Source organism: Ruditapes philippinarum, unplaced genomic scaffold, assembly GCF_026571515.1.
Source record: "Ruditapes philippinarum isolate M1 unplaced genomic scaffold, ASM2657151v2 ctg6096_1_1_1_1, whole genome shotgun sequence".
NCBI classification, from domain to species: Eukaryota; Metazoa; Mollusca; class Bivalvia; order Venerida; family Veneridae; genus Ruditapes; species Ruditapes philippinarum.
Window position 1 is genome coordinate 33,240 of NW_026852726.1, and position 26,068 is coordinate 59,307.

Here is a 26,068-nt window from a genome sequence, read left to right on the forward strand (position 1 = left end):
ACCTTAAAATTTTTGCAAAAAAAAAGAAACCACAGCCATCGTTATAGCTAGATTTTTCCTCGAAACAGATAACCTAAACACAAGCTTAAATATTATTGGTTACCTTCATAAGTCTTTGCCCGTCTTCACTAAGATGTACACCCACACCAAACTCATCTTTACGTATCTGCTTTACAATATCTTCACATTGTTCAGTGTCAAATCCCTCTAATTTAACGCCTTCAACAGTTTCTTCTATCATATCAACACTTTCATCTTCACCTGAAATTCATATCACATACATCTAAGAATTAAGCTATGTCACATGAATATGAATTTGAGAGTTTTCATTAAAACAACGATCGTCCCTTCTCATGGAAGCCTAGGTGAAAAGTGCTTTTCAGTTTTAACCCTTGCACTGCTCCAGTAAGTGTATTAATTGAGTTTTTTGGGGTATTTAATCAAGATAACCACCATTTATTTAAGGGGTTTCAATTATTTTAATATTATAATTAAACAACTGGTAGTAAAAAGACTTGGATGAGGTGCAAATTGCCCTTACCCTATAAGTATGACATAGGGAAGCAGAACAAATACTACTATCATCAACAACTTTAATATATCACTCATTTAACACCAAATTTTATAACGATTTATATTTCTTATTTCTTAAGCTTTACCATCATTGTATTTCCCCCCCGGAGTTTATATTTGCACCTTACCTTCAACATTTGATTTTGCTATCTTCTTAACTTCTGCATCTGTTTTGGACATCTTTTTCTTGTCATTACATAGATCTCCTGCCAGAATCTCGTCCACATCTTCTTCACCATCTTCCATATACATTTCTACATCTTCGTCCTCATCCTTTACAAGTATCAAAATAAATCAAGCCAGATAGAGGAATTGAATATCAAACCACAAATTAAACTTAAACTGGACTGCTAAGGTATGCATACTGGCTTTGGTTCATTAATGATGGATTTGTTTCTACTATTTAGCTCAAATGTAAATTTTATTAAGATTGCAGTTTACTTACTATCCTCCAGTACTTTATTTCGACGCATCTTAATTACGACGCCATTTTTGTTTTGACCTCGATTTCGATTTGGGGTTTCCGTGTGACGTCATTCCCGCGCTTTTTTGTAAGTTAACATTTCGGGGATTTCTATCAGCGAAAATGTGGAAAGTTAGCGATTTTAACGTAATCTTTTCGTACTCTTTAATGAAAAACACTTAAAAATGATGTTTTTTCTTATTACTAATTTTGTATAATTTTGAAATTATAGTTTTCTCAAAATTGATAAAATGACAGTCGGACCAGCCGACACCCTAACTTGTCGCTATTTTTAGAAAGCCATAAGATAGTATTATGAAATGATATGTGACCACCAAATATATAATTCACTGTGTAGGAAGGTGTACTCGTTAGCTCATTATTGTGTGACTTTATGGATGCATAAATATTAAAGTTTGTATTCTTTTAAGTTCTTTTTTTGTTATGTTTAAGAAATAATATATCCCAAACAGTGATTTTATCGCTCAATAACATCACTGTTTGGAGTTCGGATGCGAGGAATTATATCACGAGGGCGTAGCCCGAGTGATATAATGATGCGCATCCGAACGACAAACAGTGATGTTATCAAGCGATAAAATCACCGATTTGGATATATTATTTCGATTCTAACACGACATCAACAAATAAATGCTGCCGTTCCTGATATTGAGCAAAATTGTGCCTGATTTGTTTCCGTACTTATTTTCAGCGCGTTGGATTTTCGGTGGTTACGTCACGTGTATAATGATTACGTCACATGTCTAAATATAGAACGCCAAACTGTGACTCTGTTGCATAATAACACACACTTTCGGTTCTTCTATGTTCAATAGGGAAAAATGCGGGTGTTAGAATGCTTTATTATTAATATTATCTATGTTATTTTTTACAGATCCCTGAAGTCAAGATCAGGAATTATTCACCAACTTCAATGACAACAGCTATTTATTTTTTTAAAATGCAGGGAGACATAACTACTGCTTGTCAATATGCTGTATTGTATATCAGCTATTGGCATGAATTCAGCATTGCTGAATGGTAGTACTCCTGTGACAGATGGTACTGTTTCAGAGAGTGATTGGAGCATATGATTTAAGCTCTATCTCCAATCACATCTGATAGCTTCCAGAAAGTCTGGATCTTGCCCAGTTGTTATATTTTATGACCATAAGCATAGATATCACATCAATTTCAATATTGTTCAATGGGCAAGACAAGAAATGATTATTTACTTATTCACTTGCTCATACATGCAATGTTCTACAGCCCATGGATATCTATAGGTTGTTTCAGGCCTTTGAAAAACATTTCAATATTTGCGGACATTATAAATTTTGAGAGACATGTCTTGTCAGGGTCTTTCAAATAGAAATTACATATGTAAGCTTGAATGCAGTGCTTATTTAAATATAAAGCACTGTCATCAAAGAACTTGCAGTCTGTTTTCAGAAAGCCTTTGAAACCAAATGCTATAAACCCATCTAACTTCTCCCTTTCACTGATTTACAGCAGGAGAAATCTCAGTCAGAAGACCAAGCCATGCAACCAGCCAGGGCCAGGATTTAAACCTAGACCCACTCATTGAGACTGACACTGTTCCTGTTATATCTAAAACTGTCTCTCCTGCTTCTTTTTTTCTTGTACAAAGAAACCATACTGACATGTAAAAAGCCACCTACTAATGAAAGAAAATATTTTAGCACAACTGTGAGTGGTAGGACAATAAAACGGATGTTATCTTTGTTGTTTTGGTCTACCTGTAATCATTGTAAAGCATGTTTGAATTTAGTCTTCTCAAAAAACTGAAATCCTGAATAACTGAAATAATTGTCATCTTTTATTTATTTACTTTTGTGCTTGAAATGTTTCGTGCTGTTTACAAAATTGCTGTACATCATTCTCGCAGTGAAAAGGAAGTGCACTTTCGTTTTAGTAAGATTAAATATAGAAACCAATCAAATGCGTCGTTTCTTTGTACTCTCATATCCGCCATATTGGAAATCACCGCTTGTCATATTTTGATTATTTTTGTTTCAACGATAGTTTTTAGTTAATGAAAAAAGTTGTAAAAGATGAAGAAATGAATAAATTTTTCACTGCTTAGGTAATTTGTTAGTTGTCACCTTATTTTGTTACGGTAAATAGTGATTGTATCTTAGGTGCGTCGGAACCAAGTACACTAGGATACCAATTCAAAAACAATCTATATCCTAGTAATAGTGATTCTATGAGGAAAGTCATTGAGATGTTGCCCAAATATACAGTCATGTAGTTACGGTAGATAAGCACTAGTGAAAATTCAAACACCATATTGACAATCATCCATGAAATACAATCATTCATCTGATAATAGTAATAAGTTTGTTTTTGTTCTTTTTACACAGATTTTATCACATTTTGGTAATAATTTGGTGATCAATCCGCTTAACTGGCACTCTGATTGGTGGATTATTAACCAGAAATAACCAATTTTTTCAGCAAGTGACCAACTATCCCACATGATTTCTGAATCAGCTGTGAGTGACAAATGACAATTAGACTCAATGTCCAAGATGGAATATTTTAAAATATTTCACCTTGTCCAAGGATCGAAACAGTGCCCTCTGGATTACTAAACTGATGCTCTCCCTTTGGAGCTAAGAGGGCAAATAGATCTGAATAAGCAAAAAGGGGAAAACAATTCTCACCTCTACAGTGACATCTCCAAACAACTCTTCAACTTCAGGAGGTAAAATCTGTATGGATGATGCTGAAAGTTTACATTTCTGCTGAATCATGTCCGTCCATTCATGTATTCCAAGTAAACACCCAAGCTGCACAAGTCTATTCTGTTCGGTGGTGGTTTCGCACAACTGTATAAGTAATTGCTTGGACTTGCTCGATCCTACAACCTGTCCAAGAGGATCAAGGAATATCTGGTTGGCAAGGGCAACACAGACTTTCGTTGGTATAGTTAACAAACACTTCTTAACAAAAGTGACTGCTTTGTGCTGGGAAGAATCTCCTGTTTTTCCTAGATTTCAAAAAATGCAAATATAAACTGATTTAAAACCCTAATAACCTAGAGAAATATATTATTATTAGTTTGAACAGAAAACTAACTTTACTTAAGAAACCTTTCATTTTTTTTTTAATAACACTAAATTCTTTGCAACCTTATTATCAAATCAAAAAGAATATGAATTACATAAATTAACTTGTATTTGTTTGTTTGATTGGGTTTTTACATCACACCGACACAGTATATGTCATATAGTGAAGTTCCATGAATTATTTCAGGCATGAGCAGGAAACTTAGTAGAACCACCCATGTTCAGTAAGCTAGCTGGATAGCTTTCTAATATGAAAGAATCCAAAGTCCCTGTTGAGATTTGAACCCACAGCGGTAAGGGGCAAGTGGTTTAAAGTCAACAACCTTAACCAACATGGACGCCCCAACTTAACCATATATAATTAAAGTAAGCTCAAAACATTAACTATTTTGAAGTATCAATGTCAGAAAAATAAAATCATAAACATAATTTTAACAATTGACATTAAGAAATCTACCTAGAGCAGTATCACTTGAGGAATCATCGGAATGCATTTGTAACAAAGCTGTTTTAACATGTCCAGACAGGAGAGCCAGGGGCATATTTTCAACACCTTTATATGCCACAGACATGGACACTAAATGACCAGCAGTTTCTATGGCATCCTTCTGTTCCAGCGCTGCAACCACATGGTCTGGTGATGTTGTTGATACTATCTTCAAATAATCACCCGGTCTTGATTCCAATGCCAGAATATCAAAGGTAGCAAGTTTCCCGCCTGAAAGTATAAATGTTGATACTGATCAAATGCCACTTCTAACCCATAAATACTACAGGTCTCTTGGATGAGACCTAAAACACCATAATTTCATACAGCTGTGCTCTTCACTAGACATGTAAAAGAACTTGGAATGCCTCATGGAATTTGGGAACTTCTGTATTTATTCACTACCTAAAAAATTTCAACACAACTCTTCCAGGGCATCATACACATTTTTTGCAACCAAAATGCTACAGTAATTAAACAAACAAAAAGATGCCAATATATCATTTTTATCCTAGTTATCAATACAATAAGCTCCATATCTTAGCAATAGACTGTTGGTTATGTAAAACAGTCATAGTATAGAAAGATAGTATCAAGAACACAAGTGTTTGAATGGCATCAGCGATTCCGTGAATGCAGGAAATATCTAGAAGATGATTCAAAAGAAGGTCGTAGATGTACCATTAATGCAACGTTTGTTAAAACAATCAAAGACATTATTCTCAGCGACAGGCGTGTAACCATACGAGATGTTTGCGATGTTACTGGACACAGTTACGGGACTGTACAGCGAGTGATCATGGAATAATTAAATATGTCTAAAGTCAGCGCCAGATGGATCCCGAGATCATTAACGGATGATCGCAAGACGAGAAGGGTCCAGACCTCTAAAACATTCCTACAGCAGTACAGATGGAAAGGCGAATATTTTCTAGACCGCATAGTAATGACTGATAAGTCATGGTTCTATTTATTTGATCCAGAGACAAAGGAACGATCCCGTCAATGGAAATCACCGAGCTCACCAAATCCAAAGAAAGCGAAAGTGTGTAAAACAGTAGGCAAACAAATGTAAATATTCTTTGCAGATCATCGGGGGATGATTTTGCAACACGCCTTCCCGCTCGGACAGACAGTTAATGCTGCATACTACGGAAAGGGTAGTTTGTAGACATATAAATGATTATAAGACTGGTATCTTAATATGTTCAACAAATGGTTACAATGCCACCAGAAGTGTGTGGATGTAAACGAATTGTCTAATTAAAGTAAAAATTCCAAAATTTTGAAAATATGACCTTAAAGGTCATGATCATTGAGAGGTCAAGGTCATATTCTAGATTCTAAACTTTGCATTGCTGGATAAAAAATTGTTGTACCTCTAAACAACTTAAAATAAGCCAGATTGAACTTTAAATAAGCAAGATTATTATTATTCAACACACGTAAAATTTAATTTTTTTAAGACTGAATAATCAGAATATGAACACAACAATTCATACCTTCAACCTATTGAAGTGAAAGGAAAAATTAAATGCATTAAAAACAGATAAATCATTATTTTCAATAAATTTCAATGTTTTCTGTCCTACAAGCAATTACCTTCTAAAGTTTTTGTTGTAACTCCCCCGTATTTCAGTATAAAATCTTTCAGCTTGCCAAGTTCAGGCTCAAACACCAGACTCCACTGACTCCAGTCAGCCAGGTTCTCCAGTAGGGGGCAGTTGTGCAAGCAGATCTTGGCAGCATCTTTGGTTTGATGTCCGAGTATTCCAACTTTAGAGATGGAACTGGCCTGTTGTCTACAAATAACCAACATTTACCAATACAATTTAACAGTACTTACACTGAACTAGGGTAAAGTGCTTGTCCTTTTATTTTGGGATACAGTCTATTATTGACAAAAGGACTATGGTATCGGGACTTTCCAGCTTTATTTTTGGAGGGAGACCATAGGTGCCCTTCTGTGCATAATTTCAGGTAGGAGCTGGCACCTGAGAAGGACCACCAAAGATCCACTTATTGAGTCAATAAAATAATATAGTTATTCTAATAATTAAGTATGAAATTTCATGAATTTTTATTTTGTAATGTATCTGTATTAACCCTTTAAGTGCTGGACCCGAAAGCATTAAGTCTTTGCCACCAGTGCAGTCTGACCAGGCTCTATACTATTGGCTGACAAATCTTAAATATTCAAATTGATATCCCTAAAATTGATAATGGTCAGTCCCAAAAATGGAAGTGGGACAAGTCCATTTAAGATATTCAGCATGTTCAGGGTTAAGCAGAATGATATGTGATACATTTCGTTACAGTAAAATTCTTACCCTGTTGACTGAACTAAAGTAGACTCATATGATACTGAACATTCCCCATGTGTATGTCCACCATGTTTGTCAGCGTAGCTAAGTAGGCGTGTTATATTCCCGTAACCAAGGTGACGTACCTCCTTAACATTGTACTGGTTACATAGTGCTTCCTTTATCTGATCCGGCTGAAATCAAATAATCGAAAATGTACGTAGTGCACAAGTTTTATCTCTAATAAAGTTACTTTTTTCAAAACAGTCTTTTTAAATTACCAGGAAATACTTTATTTTTCAAATATAAAAAACTACTAACTAATTACTTTTATTCTACCTATACTAGTACTAATGCCCTTGAAGACATTATGTCAGGCATATACCAGAATTTTTCAAAACCTAAAGCCTTATGTAGGCTGCTTCACAGTGGCATGGATAAATGAAATCATTGCAAAGTATTCGATCATGCCTTGCAAGCCTATACAATTATGTGTACCATGTGATAACAAGCAATTATCATAGTATTGCAAGCAATCCATAAGTCCCCTACCGGTTAGAACCCCATCAACATTCTGAAGGGCCATTGGCCATTCACTAATGTTTCAATTTTTCTCTATTTTAAAAAAATTTGTTGGAAAAGTTCTTTAAAAGTGATCACAGAATACAGTTTTTATGAACAGACAGACAGACGGACTGAAAGACACTCTAAAGTTAATATTTGAAACATCCCTGTTACCAAAATATACCATTTTTAAAAGCAAAAATTCTTAAAGAGGAGATAACTCTTGAATTTAAAGATGCAATTTCATAAAAATGTTCAGCTCTTTTTGACTAATCACAAATATTGTTATATTTGCCATGTTTTAAGCCTATTTGTTGCCAAGGCAACTGATATTTTTCCAAAATAGGAAGAACAGATAAGGCATGCATAATCTCAAGACTGCTATCTACCCATATGTCAAGTTTCATAAAAATATTTCCAGTACTTTTTGAGTTATCACTGGATTCAGTTTATGTGTAAAATTTGCCATATTTTCAGTCTATGTGTTGCCATAGCAACCAGAATTTTCAACATAGGAAGAAAAGAAAAAAACATGCATAATTTCAAGACTGCCATCTACCCAGATGTCAAGTTTCATAAAAGTATTTCCAGTACTTTTTGCGTTATCACTGGACCCAGTTTATGTGTAAAATTTGCCATATTTTCAGCCTATTTGTTGCCATAGCAACCAGAATTTTCAACATAGGAAGAAAAGAAAAAGACGTGCATAATCTCAAGACTGCCATGTACCCATATGTAAAGTTTCATAAAAATATTTCTAGTACTTTTTGCGTTATCACTGGATCCAGTTTATGTGTAAAATTTGCCATATTTTCAGCCTATTTGTTGCCATAGCAACCAGAATTTTCAACATAGGAAGAAAAGAAAAAGAAGTGCATAATCTCCATACTGCCATCTATCAATATACCAAGTTTCATAAAAATATTTTCAGTACTTTTCAAGTTATCGCGGGATCCAGTTTTGCGGACGGACGGACTGACGGATGGACGGACAGACGGACGGACAGACGGACGGAGGGTAAACCTAAAGTCCCCTCCGGTAAACCGGTAGGGGACTAACAAGCACCTGTTACTTCCAATTACTGTACCTTTCATGGGTGCTTATAATAAGTTGTATATTAACTGTAACCTTGCAAAAACAGGAAGGAGTCTCATTTATAAACTGTGTGTTAGTGTGGTAGCTTGGCAGCATTCTCACATATGAAGTTAAACAGTTAAACTGATTATTATTAAGGGGGGAAAGATTTTCTTATTTTTATTATTTTTTTTTTTTGATGTTGAGTTTTTAAATTTCAGTAATATTGTAAAGGTCAAATGATGACTTTCCAAATGACTTAAACCACTGGAGGACCTCAGGTGTAACTCCTTGCATAATTTCAGCCATCAATTGGTACCCGAGTAGAATCACCGACGTTCTGTAGGCTAGCCCTGAGGTAAATGGTTAAATATTCTTAACATGGTGTTATGGATACATTTGTTTTGTCCTGAATTTTAATATTTTTTCTATTATTAATGCTGGCATATGTGTCTGAAATGTGGAAATTTACCTCTGTTTGTCCACATTGTTTGCACTGTTTGATGAAATCAATTAGGTCAGTAAGGTGTGGTTTAAAGGCGGAGTCAGCCTCTACCCCTCCTGATCCTGAGCCAAGTGATAAACCTCCACATTCTTCTAATAACTGAAATAGAAATGTTAACTTGAATCTTAGTTATATCATTTAATGACCAATCAAATTAACCCTTACCCTGTTCTAACCAACAGTGATTAGAGTTTTAACATGTGAAAAGTTTCATATAAACACTTTATTTTGTCTATTAAATGAGATATGAAATTGTAATCGAAACCTCAACTAGGTAGTGTCTAAGTTAGCCATGAGTCAACATTCAATTACTATAACAACATAGACATGCGTTATTTTTCATGTGAACACCTTGCCTATTAAATGAGATATTAAATTGCAATTAAAACCTTAACCAATTTATACATTAACATATGGATAAGTTGGACATGATCCTAACTATCTTTTTTAATAATCTAGCTTTAAATTAAACGAAACAATTTCTTGAAAATTAAATACTATGAATATATTTTTTTATACAAATTTTAACTCATTTTGTTTGGTCATATCTTGGCATTCTATCCACCTAACCATTTAATTACTCAGCAGTGAAAGACACATAACTTTTAGACTCAATGTCCAAAATAAAAGGTCACAAAAAATTATGCCACACCCCAGGATTGAACCAGTAACCCCTACATTACTTATCCAATACTCTCCTTATTGAGCTTAGCTGGCAGACTAAAAAAAAGAGTCATACCTGTTTAATTTCAAGGAGCAAAAATTCAATAAATCTTCCATAGCCCATCATATTAAAGGAAGAGTAGCCAAAATCTTCCAGCATTTTCTCCTCTATCCTATCTAGATGTGTAAGAGTGATGGCTCCAGCATTCAAGCATCGTTCAATGTATGTCCGTGCTGACTCAATCAATGCATCTGCATTAAAAAAAAGGATTAAATCAACACATGTAACATAAACAAGACCAATCTGACTATTCCTCATGTAAGTGCTTGGCACATTTTCTTTCTAAAATTTATCAAAAAATTTCTAGCTACTGCAGCATTTTTTTCTTGCATAAACTATAAATAGCCAATAAAAATGTTTTAAAGGTATGCACATAGACATTGACATTTGTATAATGTTCCTCCTCTCAGAAACCTAAAGGAGATAAACTTCTAGGTTCTTAAACAAGAATCAGAAATGGTACTGAAATTATTCTATGTTGTCAATCAACCAGCATCAAAGATGGGGACATTCTTAAATCCAAACACTTACAAGGGCTACGACTTTAAGCGCCACAAGCAGCTAAAATACCGTTTGATGACTTTTATTGAAACAGAACAGCCTAAAATAGACAAACCCCTTCCAAATTCAAGTTTACCTTTACCGTGGGGGTTTATTTGAAGATGTTCCCGCGGTTTCATTTCTCACAATCACTGTCTACACTTCCCGGGAACGGAGAAGCTCCATTGCCGCTCTGCGCTAATTGTGTACTTTGACAAATACCTATCGACTAATTAAAAAGGTCACGAATGGGTCATTCCGCCCTCACATGGGTGTAAGAACGTCCGCGGAGAGATTCCAATTACAGCAGATTGTTTAGACAAAGACGCTTCTTTGTATTCTATATTTTTCATTATATGGGGTAATTTTTTAAACAACAAGAGCTCAACTATTCCAGTGATTACTTGTATATAACATTTTGAGAAGTAAATACAATTTACAGCCTTGAGAATATACAAATTTTTCAAGTTCAAAAAGAGCCATAATTCAAAACTCATGTCAAGAGTTATAGGCCATGGTCAGTGACCACCTAGAATGTCTTAAAAAAGTGTGTGCATTTTCAAACTATTCCCTTCATTAGTTTAGGAAATACCAACTTGCAAACAAGCAAATTCGTTGAATTTATATCCCCCGCCGAGTACTGGTTATTATTAACACAACAACTGAAGACATAAGGCTTTATTTATATATTAATCATGGCATAAACAGTAATATTCTTTGAACTTCATAAATATTCAGGTCAATAACAGAGCCATAACTTTGTGTTAAATAGTAAAATCTGGAAATGCCAATGAGATGTATGCATACTACATAACTAATCAAGGGCCATAAATCTGAGTTATAAGTATCTGACTGGAACAAGGCGACTATATGCATATCTCCTCTTAGTATCCCATAAAGTTTCATTGAATTCCAGCCAGTAGTAGCAGAGAAGTAGCGAGGAAACAAATATTTTTCTATATGGATACTGCATAACTAATCAAGGGCCACGACTCTGAGTTAAAGTGTCTGACCGGAACAAGCCGACGATATGCGCATCTCCTCTTGGTATTGAAGGTTCCCATAAAGTTTCGTTGAATTCCAGCCAGTAGCTGCAGAGAAGTAGTGTGGAAACGATTTTTACTCTATATGCATACTACATAACTAATCAAGGGCCATAACTCTGAGTTAAAGGGTCTGACCGCAACAAGCCGACGATATGCTCATCTCCTCTTGATATTGATGATTGCCATAAAGTTTCGTTGAATTCCAGCCAGTAGTTGCAGAGAACTACTCCGGAAACGATTTTTACTCCATATGCATATTGCATAACTAATCAAGTGCCATAACTCTGAGTTAAAGTGTCTGACCCGAACAAGCCGACGATATGCGCATCTCCTCTTGGTATTGAAGGTTCCCATAAAGTTTAGTTGAATTCCAGCCAGTAGTTGCAGAGAAGTAGCGCGGAAACGATTTTTACTCCATATGCATACTGCATAACTAATCAAGGGCCATAACTCTGAGTTAAAGTGTCTGACCCGAACAAGCCGACGATATGCGCATCTCCTATTGGTATTGATGATTCCCATAATGTTTCATTGAATTCCAGCCAGTAGTTGCAGAGAAGTAGTGCGGAAACGATTTTTACTCTATATGCATACTACATAACTAATCAAGGGCCATAACTCTGAGTTAAAGTGTCTAACCGGAACAAGCCCCGATATGCGCATCTCCTCTTGATATTGATGATTGCCATAAAGTTTCGTTGAATTCCAGCCAGTAGTTGCAGAGAACTACTCCGGAAATGATTTTTACTCTATATGCATACTACATAACTAATCAAGGGCCATAACTCTGAGTTAAAGGGTCGGACCGGAACAAGCCGACGATATGCGCATTTCCTCTTGATATTGATGATTCCCATAAAGTTTCGTTGAATTCCAGCCAGTAGTTGCAGAGAACTACTCCGGAAACGAAATTCGGACGGACGGAGGGATGGACAACGCCAAAACTATATCCCCCTCCCGATTCCATCGGCGGGGGATAACAAAAGCTTAACTAAAATGTGATTGACATCAATGCCTGGGCGAGTTCAATAGCTTTCCCTATTCATCAAATAGTCAAGCAAAGCATGCACTGATTCTATATGAACTTACTTATATAAATAAGCCATTGGAACAGCTAAAACTTTAGATATAATCAACTTACCAAAATAGGTTCACTCCATACAGACGGACGATGAAAAATCTGTAGGTCTCGCCCAATTTCGCCCAGGGCATAATTACAATTCACTTATCACATTTAATATACATTCACATATTGATTTTCTTACCCCAATAAGATGTCTAAATTTAGCATTTCTGGTCCACTTCCTATTGCCTGTCTGAGTTACCATAAACAGAATGTTGAACTTGTCAAAGATCTCTAATAAAGCTAGCTCAGGTCTCATCTTCATATAATGCTGTCGCACTTCCATTCCCTCACCTGCTCCTGTTACCAAAATGCTTGCTCGGAATTTTCTAATGAAAATATAAATTCAAAATTAAAATGCTCGGAATTTTCTAATGACAAGAGGGCCATGATGGCCCTGAGGTCGCTCACCTGTATATAGGCCCCCGGAGCAGGGCCAGTTTAAACCCCAGGGCTTTTATTTGAACAAACTTCGAAGACACCCATTAGAAGATGTTTCATGATGTTAAGTTTTAACTACACACATATAATAAAAAACAATGACCTCCCCACCTGTTTCTCCACCCCCCTCCCCCCCGGCAGGGCCAATTTTAACCCAAGGGCTTTAATTTGAACAAACTTGGTAAACACCCATAAGAAAATGTTTCATGCTTAACATCTAAGCTCTAGCTCATTGGGTTTTTAAAAGAAGATTTTTAAGTTTTAACTATACACATATAGTTAACAACAATGACACCCCTTGGGCGGGGCCAGTTTTGACCCCAGGGCTTTTATTTGAACAAAGTTTGTGGACACTTACTAGAAGATGTTTCATGCTTAATATCTAAACTCTAGCTATTTGGGTTTTTTCAAAGAAGATTTCTTAAGTTTTTGCTATACACATATAAGGAAAATCAATGACCCCCCGGTGCGGGCCAATTTTGACCCCAGGGCTTTTATTTGAACAAACTTGGTAGACACTCACTAGAAGATGTTTCATGCTTAACATCTAAACTCAAGCTATTTGGGTTTATTCAAAGAAGATTTTTTTAAGTTTTTGCTATACACATATAAGGAAAATCAATGACCCCCGGGCGGAGCCAATTTTGACCCCAGGGCTTTTATTTGAACAAAGTTTGTAGACACTCACTAGAAGATGATTCATGCTTAATATCTAAACTCTAGCTATTTGGGTTTTTTCAAAGAAGATTTTTAAGTTTTTGCTATATACATATAAGGAAAATCAATGACCCCCGGGGCGGGGCCAATTTTGATCCCAGGGCTTTTATTTGAACAAACTTGGAAGTCACCCATTAGAACATGTTTCATGCTAAATATCTTAGCTCTAGCTCTTTGATTTCTTTAAAAGAAGATTTTTTAAGTTTTTACTATATGCATATAGGGTCAAAATCAATGACCCCCTGGGGAGGCGCCAATTTTGACCCCAGGGCTTTTATTTGAAAAAACTTTGTAGACACTCACTAGAAGATGTTTCATGCTAAACATCTAAGCTCTGGCTCAATGGGTTTTTTCAAAGAAGATTTCTTAAGTTTTTGCTATACACATATAAGGAAAATCAATGACCCCCCGGGGCGGGGCCAATTTTGACCCCAGGGCTTTTATTTGAACAAACTTGGTAGACACTCACTAGAAGATGTTTCATGCTTAACATCTAAACTCAAGCTATTTGGGTTTATTCAAAGAAGATTTTTTTAAGTTTTTGCTATACACATATAAGGAAAATCAATGACCCCCGGGCGGAGCCAATTTTGACTCCAGGGCTTTTATTTGAACAAAGTTTGTAGACACTCACTAGAAGATGTTTCATGCTTAATATCTAAACTCTAGCTATTTGGGTTTTTTCAAAGAAGATTTTTAAGTTTTTGGTATATACATATAAGGAAAAATCAATGACCCCCGGGGCGGGGCCAATTTTGATCCCAGGGCTTTTATTTGAACAAACTTGGAAGTCACCCATTAGAACATGTTTCATGCTAAATATCTTAGCTCTAGCTCTTTGATTTCTTTAAAAGAAGATTTTTTAAGTTTTTACTATATGCATATAGGGTCAAAATCAATGACCCCCTGGGGCGGGGCCAATTTTGACCCCAGGGCTTTTATTTAAACAAACTTGGTAGACACCCATTAGAACATGTTTCATGCTAAATATCTTAGCTCTAGCTCTTTGGATTCTATAAAAGAAGATTTTCAAAGTTTTTACTATATGCATATAGGGAAAATCAATGACCTCTTGGGGCGGGGCCAATTTTGACCCCAGGGCTTTTATTTGAACAAACTTGGTAGACACTCACTAGAAGATGTTTCATGCCAAATATCTAAGCTCTAGCTCTTAGGGTTTTTTAAAAGAAGATATTTAAAGTTTTTTCTTTTGGTTGCCATGGCAACCAGAGTTCTGCATGGAATTTAATTCTTTGAACAATTTTTAAAGGTGACCACCAAAGGAACATTCCTGTGAAGTTTGGATGAAATTGGCTTAGTGGTTTATGAGGAGATGTCATTTAAAGTAAAAGTTTACGGACGGACGCCGGACGGACGACGGAAGGACGCCAGATGAAAAGCGATCACAAAAGCTCACCCTGTCACTTTGTGACAGGTGAGCTAAAAATGAATGTACTAGTTCAATTTTTAACAAAATAAAATTATAAAATCATACTGAAACATTTTCTTATTGTAATTTTAAGTTGACCTTTGACCTATAAATGGCAAAACTGATATAGAATAATGTATTATGAAGTACAGTGATTTTTCTCACTAAATTGGGAAGAGGCCTTAGCCTCTTTATTTTGGAATTAATTGCTAATTTGGGAATTAAAAAGGCAGGACTGGTGTAAGTTCAGATTTTTGGAAAACTGCATGATTTTAAAGAAAATTTCAATTGGGAAGAGGCCTTTTATCGGAGTCTATTAAATACATGTAAGCAGGAAAATCACTGAAGTACAAGAGTCTTAAATTCCAAAAGCTGACTTTGACGAATACAGTTGCTAAGTACATGAATACAGTTGTTAAGACCATGAATACAGTTGTTAAGTACATCTTAAACAGAGAAACAATCTTCCTCCTACAAAATATCAATCAAGCTTTAAAAGATCAGATATTTTTTTACACAATTTTAATTTCTGTGCTATTCAAATCTGTGGCACCGAGGTAAACCATTACCTGAAGGCATCTCCTATCTGTGTCTTTAATTCATCCTTGAAATGCCTCACTATCTGTTGCTGTTGATTTCGTGAATCTCTCTGCGCTTTCTTCAACACCTGTTTTAACACATAAATTATATCTTAAATTACTTTTGATTCATAAAAATTTCTATGATTTTATTTGCAACAGCTCACATGCTTTTTAATCTGTCATTAATTCATTATGCTAATGGGGCCTAGTTACATGTAAGGGAAGCTGTGGCATAGTGGTTAACAGGGCTTCCGTTAATGGAAGTTTGGGAGTCATTTACTCCTTGATTTTAGCTTTAAATAGACTTCCAAAATTTAATACTTTTCCTTCTTTACATATAGAATGTAACAGTCAATATCTGAGATTTCGCAGACTTCCAAATTTTGAAACTTTATGGTAGCCCTGGGTTAAGGTGCTTGCCTCTCAAGCTGGGGATCATGGGTTCCAGCCCTAATCAGGTCAGGACCATGTTTCTTCATATGTCACAAGTACTGGTTGGTTCCAGGAAGCAGACTCAAAAGTCATTAATATGAGACACAAAAACTTGTTTCACAATCAAGCTTAAATAAATATGTTTAAACCAAACCAATTAGGTAATGATGGTCCTTAATTGATCATCAGAGGATATGGTGTGCCTGGACAAGATGTTCAACAGACTGGATAAATTTGAGCAATTTTTCAATTTTTTGTAAAGCAGGAGAATTAGTTTAGAGTGAATTGGTTCATAATAGAAGGTCTTAAATATCATAATCATGTTGATAGTCTTTAGTATCATACATAACAAGTTATGAAAGAATTATATATGAAACAAGCAATTATCATAGTATTGCGAGCAATCCATAAGTCCCCTACCGGTAAGAGCCCAAGCAACATTCTGAAGGGCCATTGGCCATTCACTTAGGTTCCTATTTTAAGTAAATTTGTTGGAAAAGTTCTTGAAAAGTGATCACAGGAAACAGTTTTTATGTACAGACAGATAGACTGAAGGACACTCTAAAGTTATTTTTTAAACATCCCTGTTATCAAAATGTAACATTTTTTTAAATCCTATCATGATTGAAGAAGTTGGAGTAAAAATTACCAATTTCTCAAAAAAAAGTCTAGTTCAAAAGGGGCATAATTCTGGAAATAGTCTTGCTAGAGTATTGAACACTCACAAATGTTGAGTGACAACAAGAAACATTTATATGAAGTTTGAAGTAGATACATTCAGAAAAAGAAGTTATTAAAAAAAAAACAATGTTTTTTTCATGAAAATTTTAAGTTCAAGGGAGGTAATTCTGATAAATTTTGTGCTAGAGTTGTAAACCTTGTCACATATGATGTGGTTGATGACAATCAACTTACATTTAAAGTTTGAAGAAAATACCTTAAGAAATAAAGAACTTATAGTGAAAAAACTTAAAAACTAGAATCAGAAATCTTGAAATTCAGTCTATTTGTTGCCATAGCAACCAGAATTTTCAACATAGGAAGATAAAAAAGGATGTGCATAATTTCCATACTGCCATCTACCCATATGTCAAGTTTCATAAACATATTTTCAGTACTTTTTGTGTTATCACTGGATCCAGGTTATGTGTAAAATTTGCCATATTTTCAGTCTATTTGTTGCCATAGCAACCAGAATTTTCAACATAGGAAAAAAAGAAAAAAACGTGCATAATCTCCATACTGCCATCTATCCATTTATCAAGTTTCATAAAAATATTTTCAGTACTTTTTGCGTTATCACGGGATCCAGGTTATGTGTAAAATTTGCCATATTTTCAGTCTATTTGTTGCCATAGCAACCAGAATTTTCAACATAGGAAGAAAAGAAAAAGACGTGCATAATCTCCATACTGCCATCTATCCATATATCAAGTTTCATTAAAATATTTTCAGTACTTTTTGCGTTATTGCGGGATCCAGTTTTGTGGACGGACGGACTGACGGACGGACAGACAGACGGACGGACGGACAGACGGACGGAGGGTAAACCTAAAGTCCCCTCCGGTAAACCGGTAGGGGAGTAACAATTTATCTAAAATTCTGACATGACCCACATTTATCCCTTTTGAATATAGAAGGACTGAAAGTCTGTGTTATTATGCAATAAAATCACTGTTGACGTTCTCTGTTTCTAGACATGTGACATAACCCTTAGACATTCGACGAAACCACTAAAAATGCGACATGCTGAAAATAAGTACGAAACAAGTCTGGGGCATTTGCTTAATATCAGGTACAGCAGCATTTATTGATGTCATGTTAGAATTGAAATGATATATCCAAATCGGTGATTTTATCGCTTGATAAAAGCAATTTTAGTAAACTTTGAAGGAAGATTTAAGGACCATTTCTGTACAATTTCGTCAAAATATATGAAGAGACTGAGAAGATGTTGTTCAAAGCTTACTCTAGCAGCCATCTTGTTCATCAGACCTGAACCAAAAAGACTACCTAATGCTGATTGCTGTAAAGTTTCATCAAAATCTGCCATGGGGTTGAGCACATGTTGTTTAAAGGGTTTTTTTTCCCTATTTTTAGCTCTGGCAACTATTTTGTTCTGTGGATTTAAACCTTTAAGCAATTTTTTAAGAGGATCACCTTAGAATCATTCCTCAAAAATCTGTTTAGTTTCATCGCAATTGGCCAAACCGTCTAGATGTTATTAAGTATCAAAATGCTAATATCAATGAATGCTGGACAGGGTGTTCACAAGCACACCTTGAACAATTCGTGGTTAAGTGACGTAAAAAAATGTTTTAGAATTTTTTTATAGTAAAATGTCTACTATGTTAGGCAAATTTAACACTCAAGTTACTTATAAGAAACCAACTTACTGTAGCTGCTAAAGGCAATGACCTTACTTTGCATCCTATCATATTGTAATTGGGAACGTCATATTCTTCTGCCAAATAATCCAAGAATGGTTCAAGATCCAATCGTCCTGACCACAATCTAAACTTGGTCAGGTAATTCTGAAAATGATCCAGTATGTCCATGGTAGTAACCTGTGGAATTTCTGCATGATCTGTTGGAAAGTGAAACTGCTGATATACCACAGGAAGACGCTGCAATGGTCCTAATCTAAGAGATTCAAAATCTGCTGACCCAGCCTCATGATCTTGTATCGCCTCCTTTAATTCATACAAGGTACAAATGGACCGAGCCTTCACAAAAGCAATGACATAGAGATTAATCTTACTCAGCAAACGATTAAGTTCATTGATACAAGGAATCTGATCAGTGTACTGAAAACCTAGCTGTCTAATGTTATAACAACCAAATCGTTGACAAACCATCTGCTCCACTCTCTCCATTGTCACGCTTTCATTGGCGTCTGCTAATATCTCAATGCATTCTTTGGCTATATCATCAACATATTCTCTTGCTGGTAACCTACCATGTGGCACATGAACCTGTCTCACATCTATCCTCTTTACTGGAAACGGAGTTGTGTTTATCGGAGCATTGATGATTTCAATAATTCTATTTTGTATTCCTGGAAGAGATGATTCAAATTCAAGAAATGAGTTTTCTCTAATATTGCTAACACCAGACCCAAAAGTTGCACTTGCAGAAGACTCTCCTAATTTAATTGGCTTACTTTCAACGCGCATAGGTTGCAGTACGTTAAAAGGCACTGAAAAATCCCCAAATTTGCTAGTATTACCACTCTTTTGAGAGTTTGAAACAGATGGTTCTGATTCGTTTGTAAGATCAATAATTTCAGTCTGTTTGCTTGGATTTTCATCAAGTTGCAGTGAAATACATTTTGCGTCTTCTGAAGAGTTTTTGCTCCTATTCAGTGTTGACATTTTTGTCAACAAAGACATTGCCGTAGATGGTTGTCCCTCCTTCTCTTTAACTTCCTTTCTTTGAGTTCCTTCCTTATAATCTATTTTCAACAGATACACTTCGATAGATTTTTTTGTAACTTTCAACCTCACTAAATCTTTACAATGGCCATATAAAAAAGTCTTCCATGTATTTGTTTTCAAAGATGTCTTGTCAAAATGCTTTTGCATCCTCTTGATCACATACTTTTTTAATTTGGAAAAACCACAACACAGAATTTGCTCCTCGCGAAAAAAATCCAAAACCCATTGCCTAACAAGGCACTTATGTCTTACAAGAAGAGCACTGTTGCTTGTATTTTCTTCACTAGTAGTATCACTGTCATCATCTGATTCTGAAGAATCAGGTGAATCCTGCATATCATCATTGCATCCACTTGTAGAAGTAGCTGGAATTTTTATTCCAGCCTTCTCTGTCCGCCTTTTAAGTTCCGCCATTATTCCTGAAGCAAATGAATCGTTCCCTACAGATTTTGAAAAATCATTTGAATATACTGATGTATCCTTTAACATCAAACGTGGCGTTTTTCCGGAAAACTCTGTTTTAATGTCATCTGTCCATCTCTCTAAGACGTTACTCAATTTCTTTAAGCCATATTGCTTGGCTGAGATGATCCGTCCAGTGTCATTATGCACAAGAGACCATATATCACTCTTGGGAACCCCATCTGGGTGCTTCTTTAGAACATGGATAACATCTTTTTTCAGTTGATCAAATCTGTAATCCATCCGTGATTTGAAATCCATTGTTCTGCAAGAGAGTTTTCAAATTAAGTTTAAATATTCATACAATTTCAATATTATACAAAATGCCTGATTTTAAAAGCTAGTATAAAGGAGGAAAGGTGTTTTGAACTGAAAGTTCAACTCATTGTTTTTCTTTCATATCTTTAGCAATATACCTCAAGGATATCTGTTGGATGATTCTAAGCTCTGTTTGAAGGGCTAGAGACCTTTAAAGTCACTCAGAGTTTTTTTATCAAGCTGTACTACTTCATTTTTGTTTCAATTATTTTATATTCAACAACTAAAAATTGCATTTAAAATGCATAGGAGAAATGCACTGCCACAGCAATGTATAGCAATAATAATAGTAGAAACAAAAACTTATACACATTAATACGGTATACCTCAACATGATCAATGTAATGTGCATGTGTAAAATATCTTTCACTTTAAAATTTATTTATTGAAGCTTGAAGGTAGGTTCTTTAGCCCTCTTGAAACAGTACATTTGATGCACTGGTAGTTTGTTTGTCTGGCCCCAACATGTATCTTTTCACAGATTTTTTAGCCAGTCAGTCAATCATAAACATGTTTGTATGACTATCCTAAAAACATAGTATTTATAGTAAATACTAAACCAATTTAAAAGCATAGTATTAATACAAGGGAAGATAACCTATGGTGATAGCAATTTATTTCTTTTCAAAATATCCCATTTACAAGCTATACACATTATCTCTTAGATTACTGTCCATAAAACTTTGGAAGGTGTAAAAGGGGAATGGGAGCACCCTATTGCCTATGTACTGCCACTGCCATTGATTTATCTTGTCTTCTTTTCATCAAATAGAATTTCTTCTAGAATATGTTCATAAAATAATAAACAATCCTATAAGAATTTTATATGGCAGATAAGACTGCTCCTGATTATTACAAATGTTCATTTCTTGCTGTAAAACTCGCTGAGGACATAAATAAAAAAAATTAACAGAATTTAACATTTTGAACACTAACAGCTAGCCTATACACACTGTTTAGACTAGCAATACAGCGTTTTCTTCCAATAATAAATAAATGCAATGATGTAGTCAGTAACTTGAAGGTCTTATTACATTTTCACAAAGAATAAACATATATTTTCCAAATACATGTAATTTTACGAATGAATAAAATATCAAGTCGGATGTTCGGCCATTTATGTTATAAGATATAGGATAGATATATCAGATATAAATATATTTTTAATTAGAGTATTTGGAGGCGATGGAATTTCTGTGTTATTTACAAGTTTAAATTGTTAAACAAGAGCCGGTTGAACCGGGCGATGCTACCCTAATAGGTTTTGGACACAGGAAGATTCACCTCTTGTAGTGTCAGTTATGTCACAAACAAAGTTATATGTGAAAAAAAAAACAACCAAAATGTTGCGTGCGACACGTCTCAATATGGTGATCATTTCTGTGTAATAGTTGTAAAATCCAACTTCAAATAACCAAGTTATGGGCCGGACACAATTTTGATGCAAGGTCATGCTGTGACCTTGACCTTCAAGGTAGCGACCCAAATGTTGCGCGCAACACATCATCTCAATAATTATGGTGATCATTTCTCTGAAAAAGTTGAAAAGTGCAACTTCAAATAACAAAGTTATGGGCCGGACATGATTTTGCTGCAAGGTCATACTGTGACCTTGACCTTCAAGGTAGCAACCCAAATGTTGCTCACGACACGTCATCTCAATATGGTGATCATTTCTGTTAAAAAGTTGTAAAATCCAACTTAAAATAACAAAGTTATGGGCCGGACACGATTTTTCTGCAAGGTCAGGCTGTGACCTTGACCTTCAAGGTAGCGACCCAAATGTTGCGTGCGACACGTCGTCTCAATATGGTGATCATTTCTGTGAAATATTTGTAAAACCTAACTTCAAATAAAACAGTTATGGACCGGACACAATTTTGCTGCAAGGTCATGCTGTGACCTTCAAGGTAGCGACCCAAATGTTGCATGCGACATGTCGTCTCAATATGGTGATCATTTCTGTGAAATATTTGTTAAATCTAACTTCAAATAAAAAAGTTATGGACCGGACACAATTTTGCTGCAAGGTCATGCTGTGACCTTCAAGGTAGCGACCCAAATGTTGCATGCGACATGTCGTCTCAATATGGTGATCATTTCTGTGAAATAGTTGTAAATACAAGTGATTTAAGCATGCAGATGCTTTTCTTACGATGGCAAACGATAGGGACTTCAGTGGCCAAAATATCAAAGTTTCTGCAATAGACAAATGTCTGACAGGTTCAATGTTTTAATGCAAATAAGCCTGAGAACAGACGGACGGTAGGACAAGGGTAAATATAAATGACCCCCCACCCCCCATAAGGCACAAAAATTAATATACCTACTGTATGATAGTCAATCAAATCTCTTTAGAAACACAAGTTTGCATTTTCATTATTGTTTTAGGTAATACTGTACAGCTAGCCTCAAAGTGCGTAAAGGTACATAATTATTTTTCTAAAATCTATACAGTCATGTAAAAAGAAAGAAAATTTTATGCAATGTCTTTCAATGAACAGATGAAGGACTTAGGCAACACTAGTAAACAGGTCTAGGATTTCATTATATTGATGGACAGTCTGTAAATTTATAGATAGTCTAAAAATTTAAAGATTTTTCAATCCATAAATTTACAGATATTTAATGTGAAATTTGCTGTTCTTAGTTTTACACTTAAATCCGCAGCTTCAGACAAGTTGTTTTATTGATTGTTTATATTTACAAAGGTAATGGGGTGAGTTTCATCTTTGTATGATGATTTTGAAATATTTGTTAAAAGTGAAAATTGAAAGTCATCAAATTGTTCTGAATCTTACCATAGTGATGATGATACTGTTACATTCATTCATATAATACGTAACGTTATTCATATAATACGTAACCTATTCATCTTAACCTCTGGTTTTGATTTTTAATGCAACTTCTGCTATTTTCTTACTTCATGTCTGTAAATTTACAGATAAAAAAAATCTGTAAAATTATGGATCTTCCAAAAATGTACAGACTGTCCATAAATATCATGAAATCCTAGCTAAAGATACTTCAGCAAACAGGTGTTATAGTACTGCTAGACCTGTTCGCTGAAGCCAATCCCGTATCAAAGTCAACCAGAACCGTGACATATTTATGTCATGTTGTAATTCAATAAATTTGGGTGATCTAGACAAAAGCTATTTTAATACAGGTAGTTAGATATATTTGGGACACTTCAGTCTATATTTTTGAACACAGAACGTTAGAATGATGAAATAATGCCTCAAAGTTTATCAGCAGGTTCACATTTCATAAAATTTGCCGCCATTGCTGCCCTAATTATCATGTGACTAGCGAGAATTTAGGTTCGGATACCTTTGCATGACATTTGGTGACCCATGACCCAAATGCTATTTTTAATTAAAAACATGGTTCGCAATTATGAATAACGGTGTATTTATTCAATAACAAGACATTGTACCAAAAACACGTTGAATTTATATTGTTTTGAGTGATGATTCATGAATTACTTTTTTGTTTTTATATAAAATCATACACTTACTAAAAATAGTGTATGGTCCATTACTAAAAATAGATGCTAGAATTTCCAAAACTTGGAAGTCCCGTGAAATTTCATTTGAAAAGCAGACTCCATATTGGTAAACATTCTCTACATATTTCCCTAAAAAATAGTTGGGTACACAATGTCATTGAAGTTTCATTTAAAAACAAAACATGAATTGATTCAAAATTGATTTGTTTATCAAAAATGGTAATTTTATTTGACCCAAATTTGATTAATAAGGGTGATTTTAATAGGTTTTTATGTACGGCGCACAAACTGCCAAATTCAGGTAGCCTTTGCAAATAGGGTTGACCCATAACTTTACTGTCGCAACGTCAAAATAAAAGCGACATATAAAGTTATGGAAGCCAGAACTAATGAAATCCTAGACCTGGTAAATGCCTCAAATTTTACCAGCTTACTACAATGCTATTATGGTCTTTCAAAATCTCAAAAACGGGGTTCCAAGGACCCTAGTTTATGGACATCAGCGTTTCTTTTTTAAATTGTGAGTCACTACACTCTACAGATGAAAGAAAACGATGCTAAAAAGCGTGGTGCTAAAGCAGTGTAAACAGTACTGAACTGATGATCAGTGTACTGGGCTTATCTTACTTTCTGTTTGCTGTTTTCCTGATCAGTTCTTTATTACTCTTGAAAGTAGATATTCGTTAGTTTTGTGCATTTTATTTGAATCCTAACTGAAGTGTATGGGACATGTTTTCCATGTTTTCATTCCATTGACATGAAACTGAAAGCACACGTGAGGATTTTTATACATAAACACCGTTTTTTAAATCCGGAAGCGGGATATACTATTCGGTGGAGTCTCCGGTCCGGTCACTTCCGGTCTCCGGTCCCTCCCGGTCTGTGCCGGTCTTCGAATATTTTTTTTTGTAAAAATGGATAGATGTTTCAAGGTTAAAAAGATGTTATTTAGGATTGTTTTGCATATTATGTATTTTGTTTCCAGTCAATTGTTTTTGATGTTTCGTATTTTTGTTGTTTTTTTTTATTTATTTATTTCAATCAAAGATGAAACAAACGTTATAAAAGTAAAAGCATATTAAATTAATTGAGAAATCTGTTAAGATGTTAATTTTCAGCAGTTTGTTATGTATTGCTATCATTATTTGATAAATAACTGCTACATTATGAAGACTATAGATCAAAGGACAAAACAGGCATGACTAAAATAAATCGAATTGAAATCTACCGACCACACTTTTTGGAGGCCCTTTAACGGTTCCGTACAAAATAGCTTAAATGAAGTTGCAAGCAGAAGAATAGATTAGAAACGGTTTGAAAGAATATTTCAGTTGGTAAACTTGTCATCGTAAATAAAACTTTCATCACGGACTTTGCAATTAATGCATAGACTTTGTCGTGTTATGATGCTATTGTGCGCTCAACACAAACAATTAAATGTATCAATATATGGAAAAAAGTGATCCTCGGAAGCATTAAAAACAGCAAAATTACATGAAAATAGCAAACTCGGTTTGATTGATTGAGTTTGAATATGAGGGATAATGAAAAAGTGCAAAATCCATCACGCCCCCTTGCCACAAAAATGTAAATTTGTTTATGTACATGTAAGTCGCTCGTCAGCAGTTTCTTATTTATTTTCATTCTGGGCTTTGCCGTCCTTGAAAATCGTACATTTGGTATTCACTTATTATTAACTTTCAATAGCTGAATAAAATGAAATTAAATGAAGCAAAAGTATTTTTCTAACATTTTCTTCAAATTCTAACCAGAATCTATACATGGCGTTTTTATTACTATGGAACTAAATAAATAAATAAATAAATAATAACAACAATTATAGTAAAATATAGACTCATTAGTTTGACTGAAAAATAATAAACATAAGTTTGCAACAAAAAATGCTTGGACTTCAAGTTTGCAACCAAAGTGCGCTTGAACAAGATGATTTTGTGTAATGAAACTTTATTTGGAACATGCACATAAAAACATTTAGACAACATTTACCAAAATATATATTGTTACGTTTAGTGAACTTTAAAACTGACAGCTGTGTTAAATGTGTAGAAATTATTACTCGAAGCTATCGTTATATTTGCGTTTACGAACGTGTTAACGAGAAACTAGCGCGGTTATCTCGAAAGTACGGTGTTCCGTTTGTACAGTCGTGACTTTTTATTTAGTCTGTACCCGCGATGCACGATAATACGATGGTGAAAACGCGATGGCACGATGGTGAAAAC

The 26,068-nt window shown here is 34.9% G+C and overlaps 2 protein-coding genes across 3 annotated transcripts in view; both read right to left on the minus strand.

Moving 5' to 3' along the window:
• The window catches only part of LOC132722401 (uncharacterized), a 43,699-nt gene extending 33,231 nt beyond the window's left edge, over positions 1-10,468 (minus strand). Inside the window, exons 1-9 of the mRNA XM_060706905.1 lie at positions 10,426-10,468; positions 9,804-9,979; positions 9,032-9,163; positions 6,949-7,115; positions 6,221-6,420; positions 4,589-4,849; positions 3,727-4,052; positions 702-846; positions 104-261 (exon numbers count right to left, since the gene is read on the minus strand). Of these exons, the coding sequence (XP_060562888.1) occupies positions 104-261; positions 702-846; positions 3,727-4,052; positions 4,589-4,849; positions 6,221-6,420; positions 6,949-7,115; positions 9,032-9,163; positions 9,804-9,979; positions 10,426-10,468 (1,608 nt within the window). The remainder of the gene's footprint in view (positions 1-103; positions 262-701; positions 847-3,726; positions 4,053-4,588; positions 4,850-6,220; positions 6,421-6,948; positions 7,116-9,031; positions 9,164-9,803; positions 9,980-10,425) is intronic.
• Positions 10,469-12,573: 2,105 nt separating this feature from the next.
• LOC132722386 (uncharacterized) lies at positions 12,574-24,638 on the minus strand. 2 transcript variants are annotated; one of them, XM_060706885.1, is made up of 4 exons: positions 24,453-24,638; positions 18,494-20,261; positions 15,654-15,751; positions 12,574-12,826 (listed from the first exon to the last, which is right to left on the minus strand). In XM_060706885.1, exons 2-4 carry the CDS (start codon positions 20,255-20,257, stop codon positions 12,589-12,591), a joined length of 2,100 nt encoding a protein of 699 aa, XP_060562868.1. In that variant the 5' UTR covers positions 20,258-20,261; positions 24,453-24,638; the 3' UTR covers positions 12,574-12,588. The 2 variants fall into 2 exon arrangements, with proteins under 2 accessions (XP_060562868.1, XP_060562875.1); XM_060706892.1 differs by lacking the exon at positions 24,453-24,638 and adding an exon at positions 22,645-22,765.
• Positions 24,639-26,068: the final 1,430 nt, after the last annotated feature.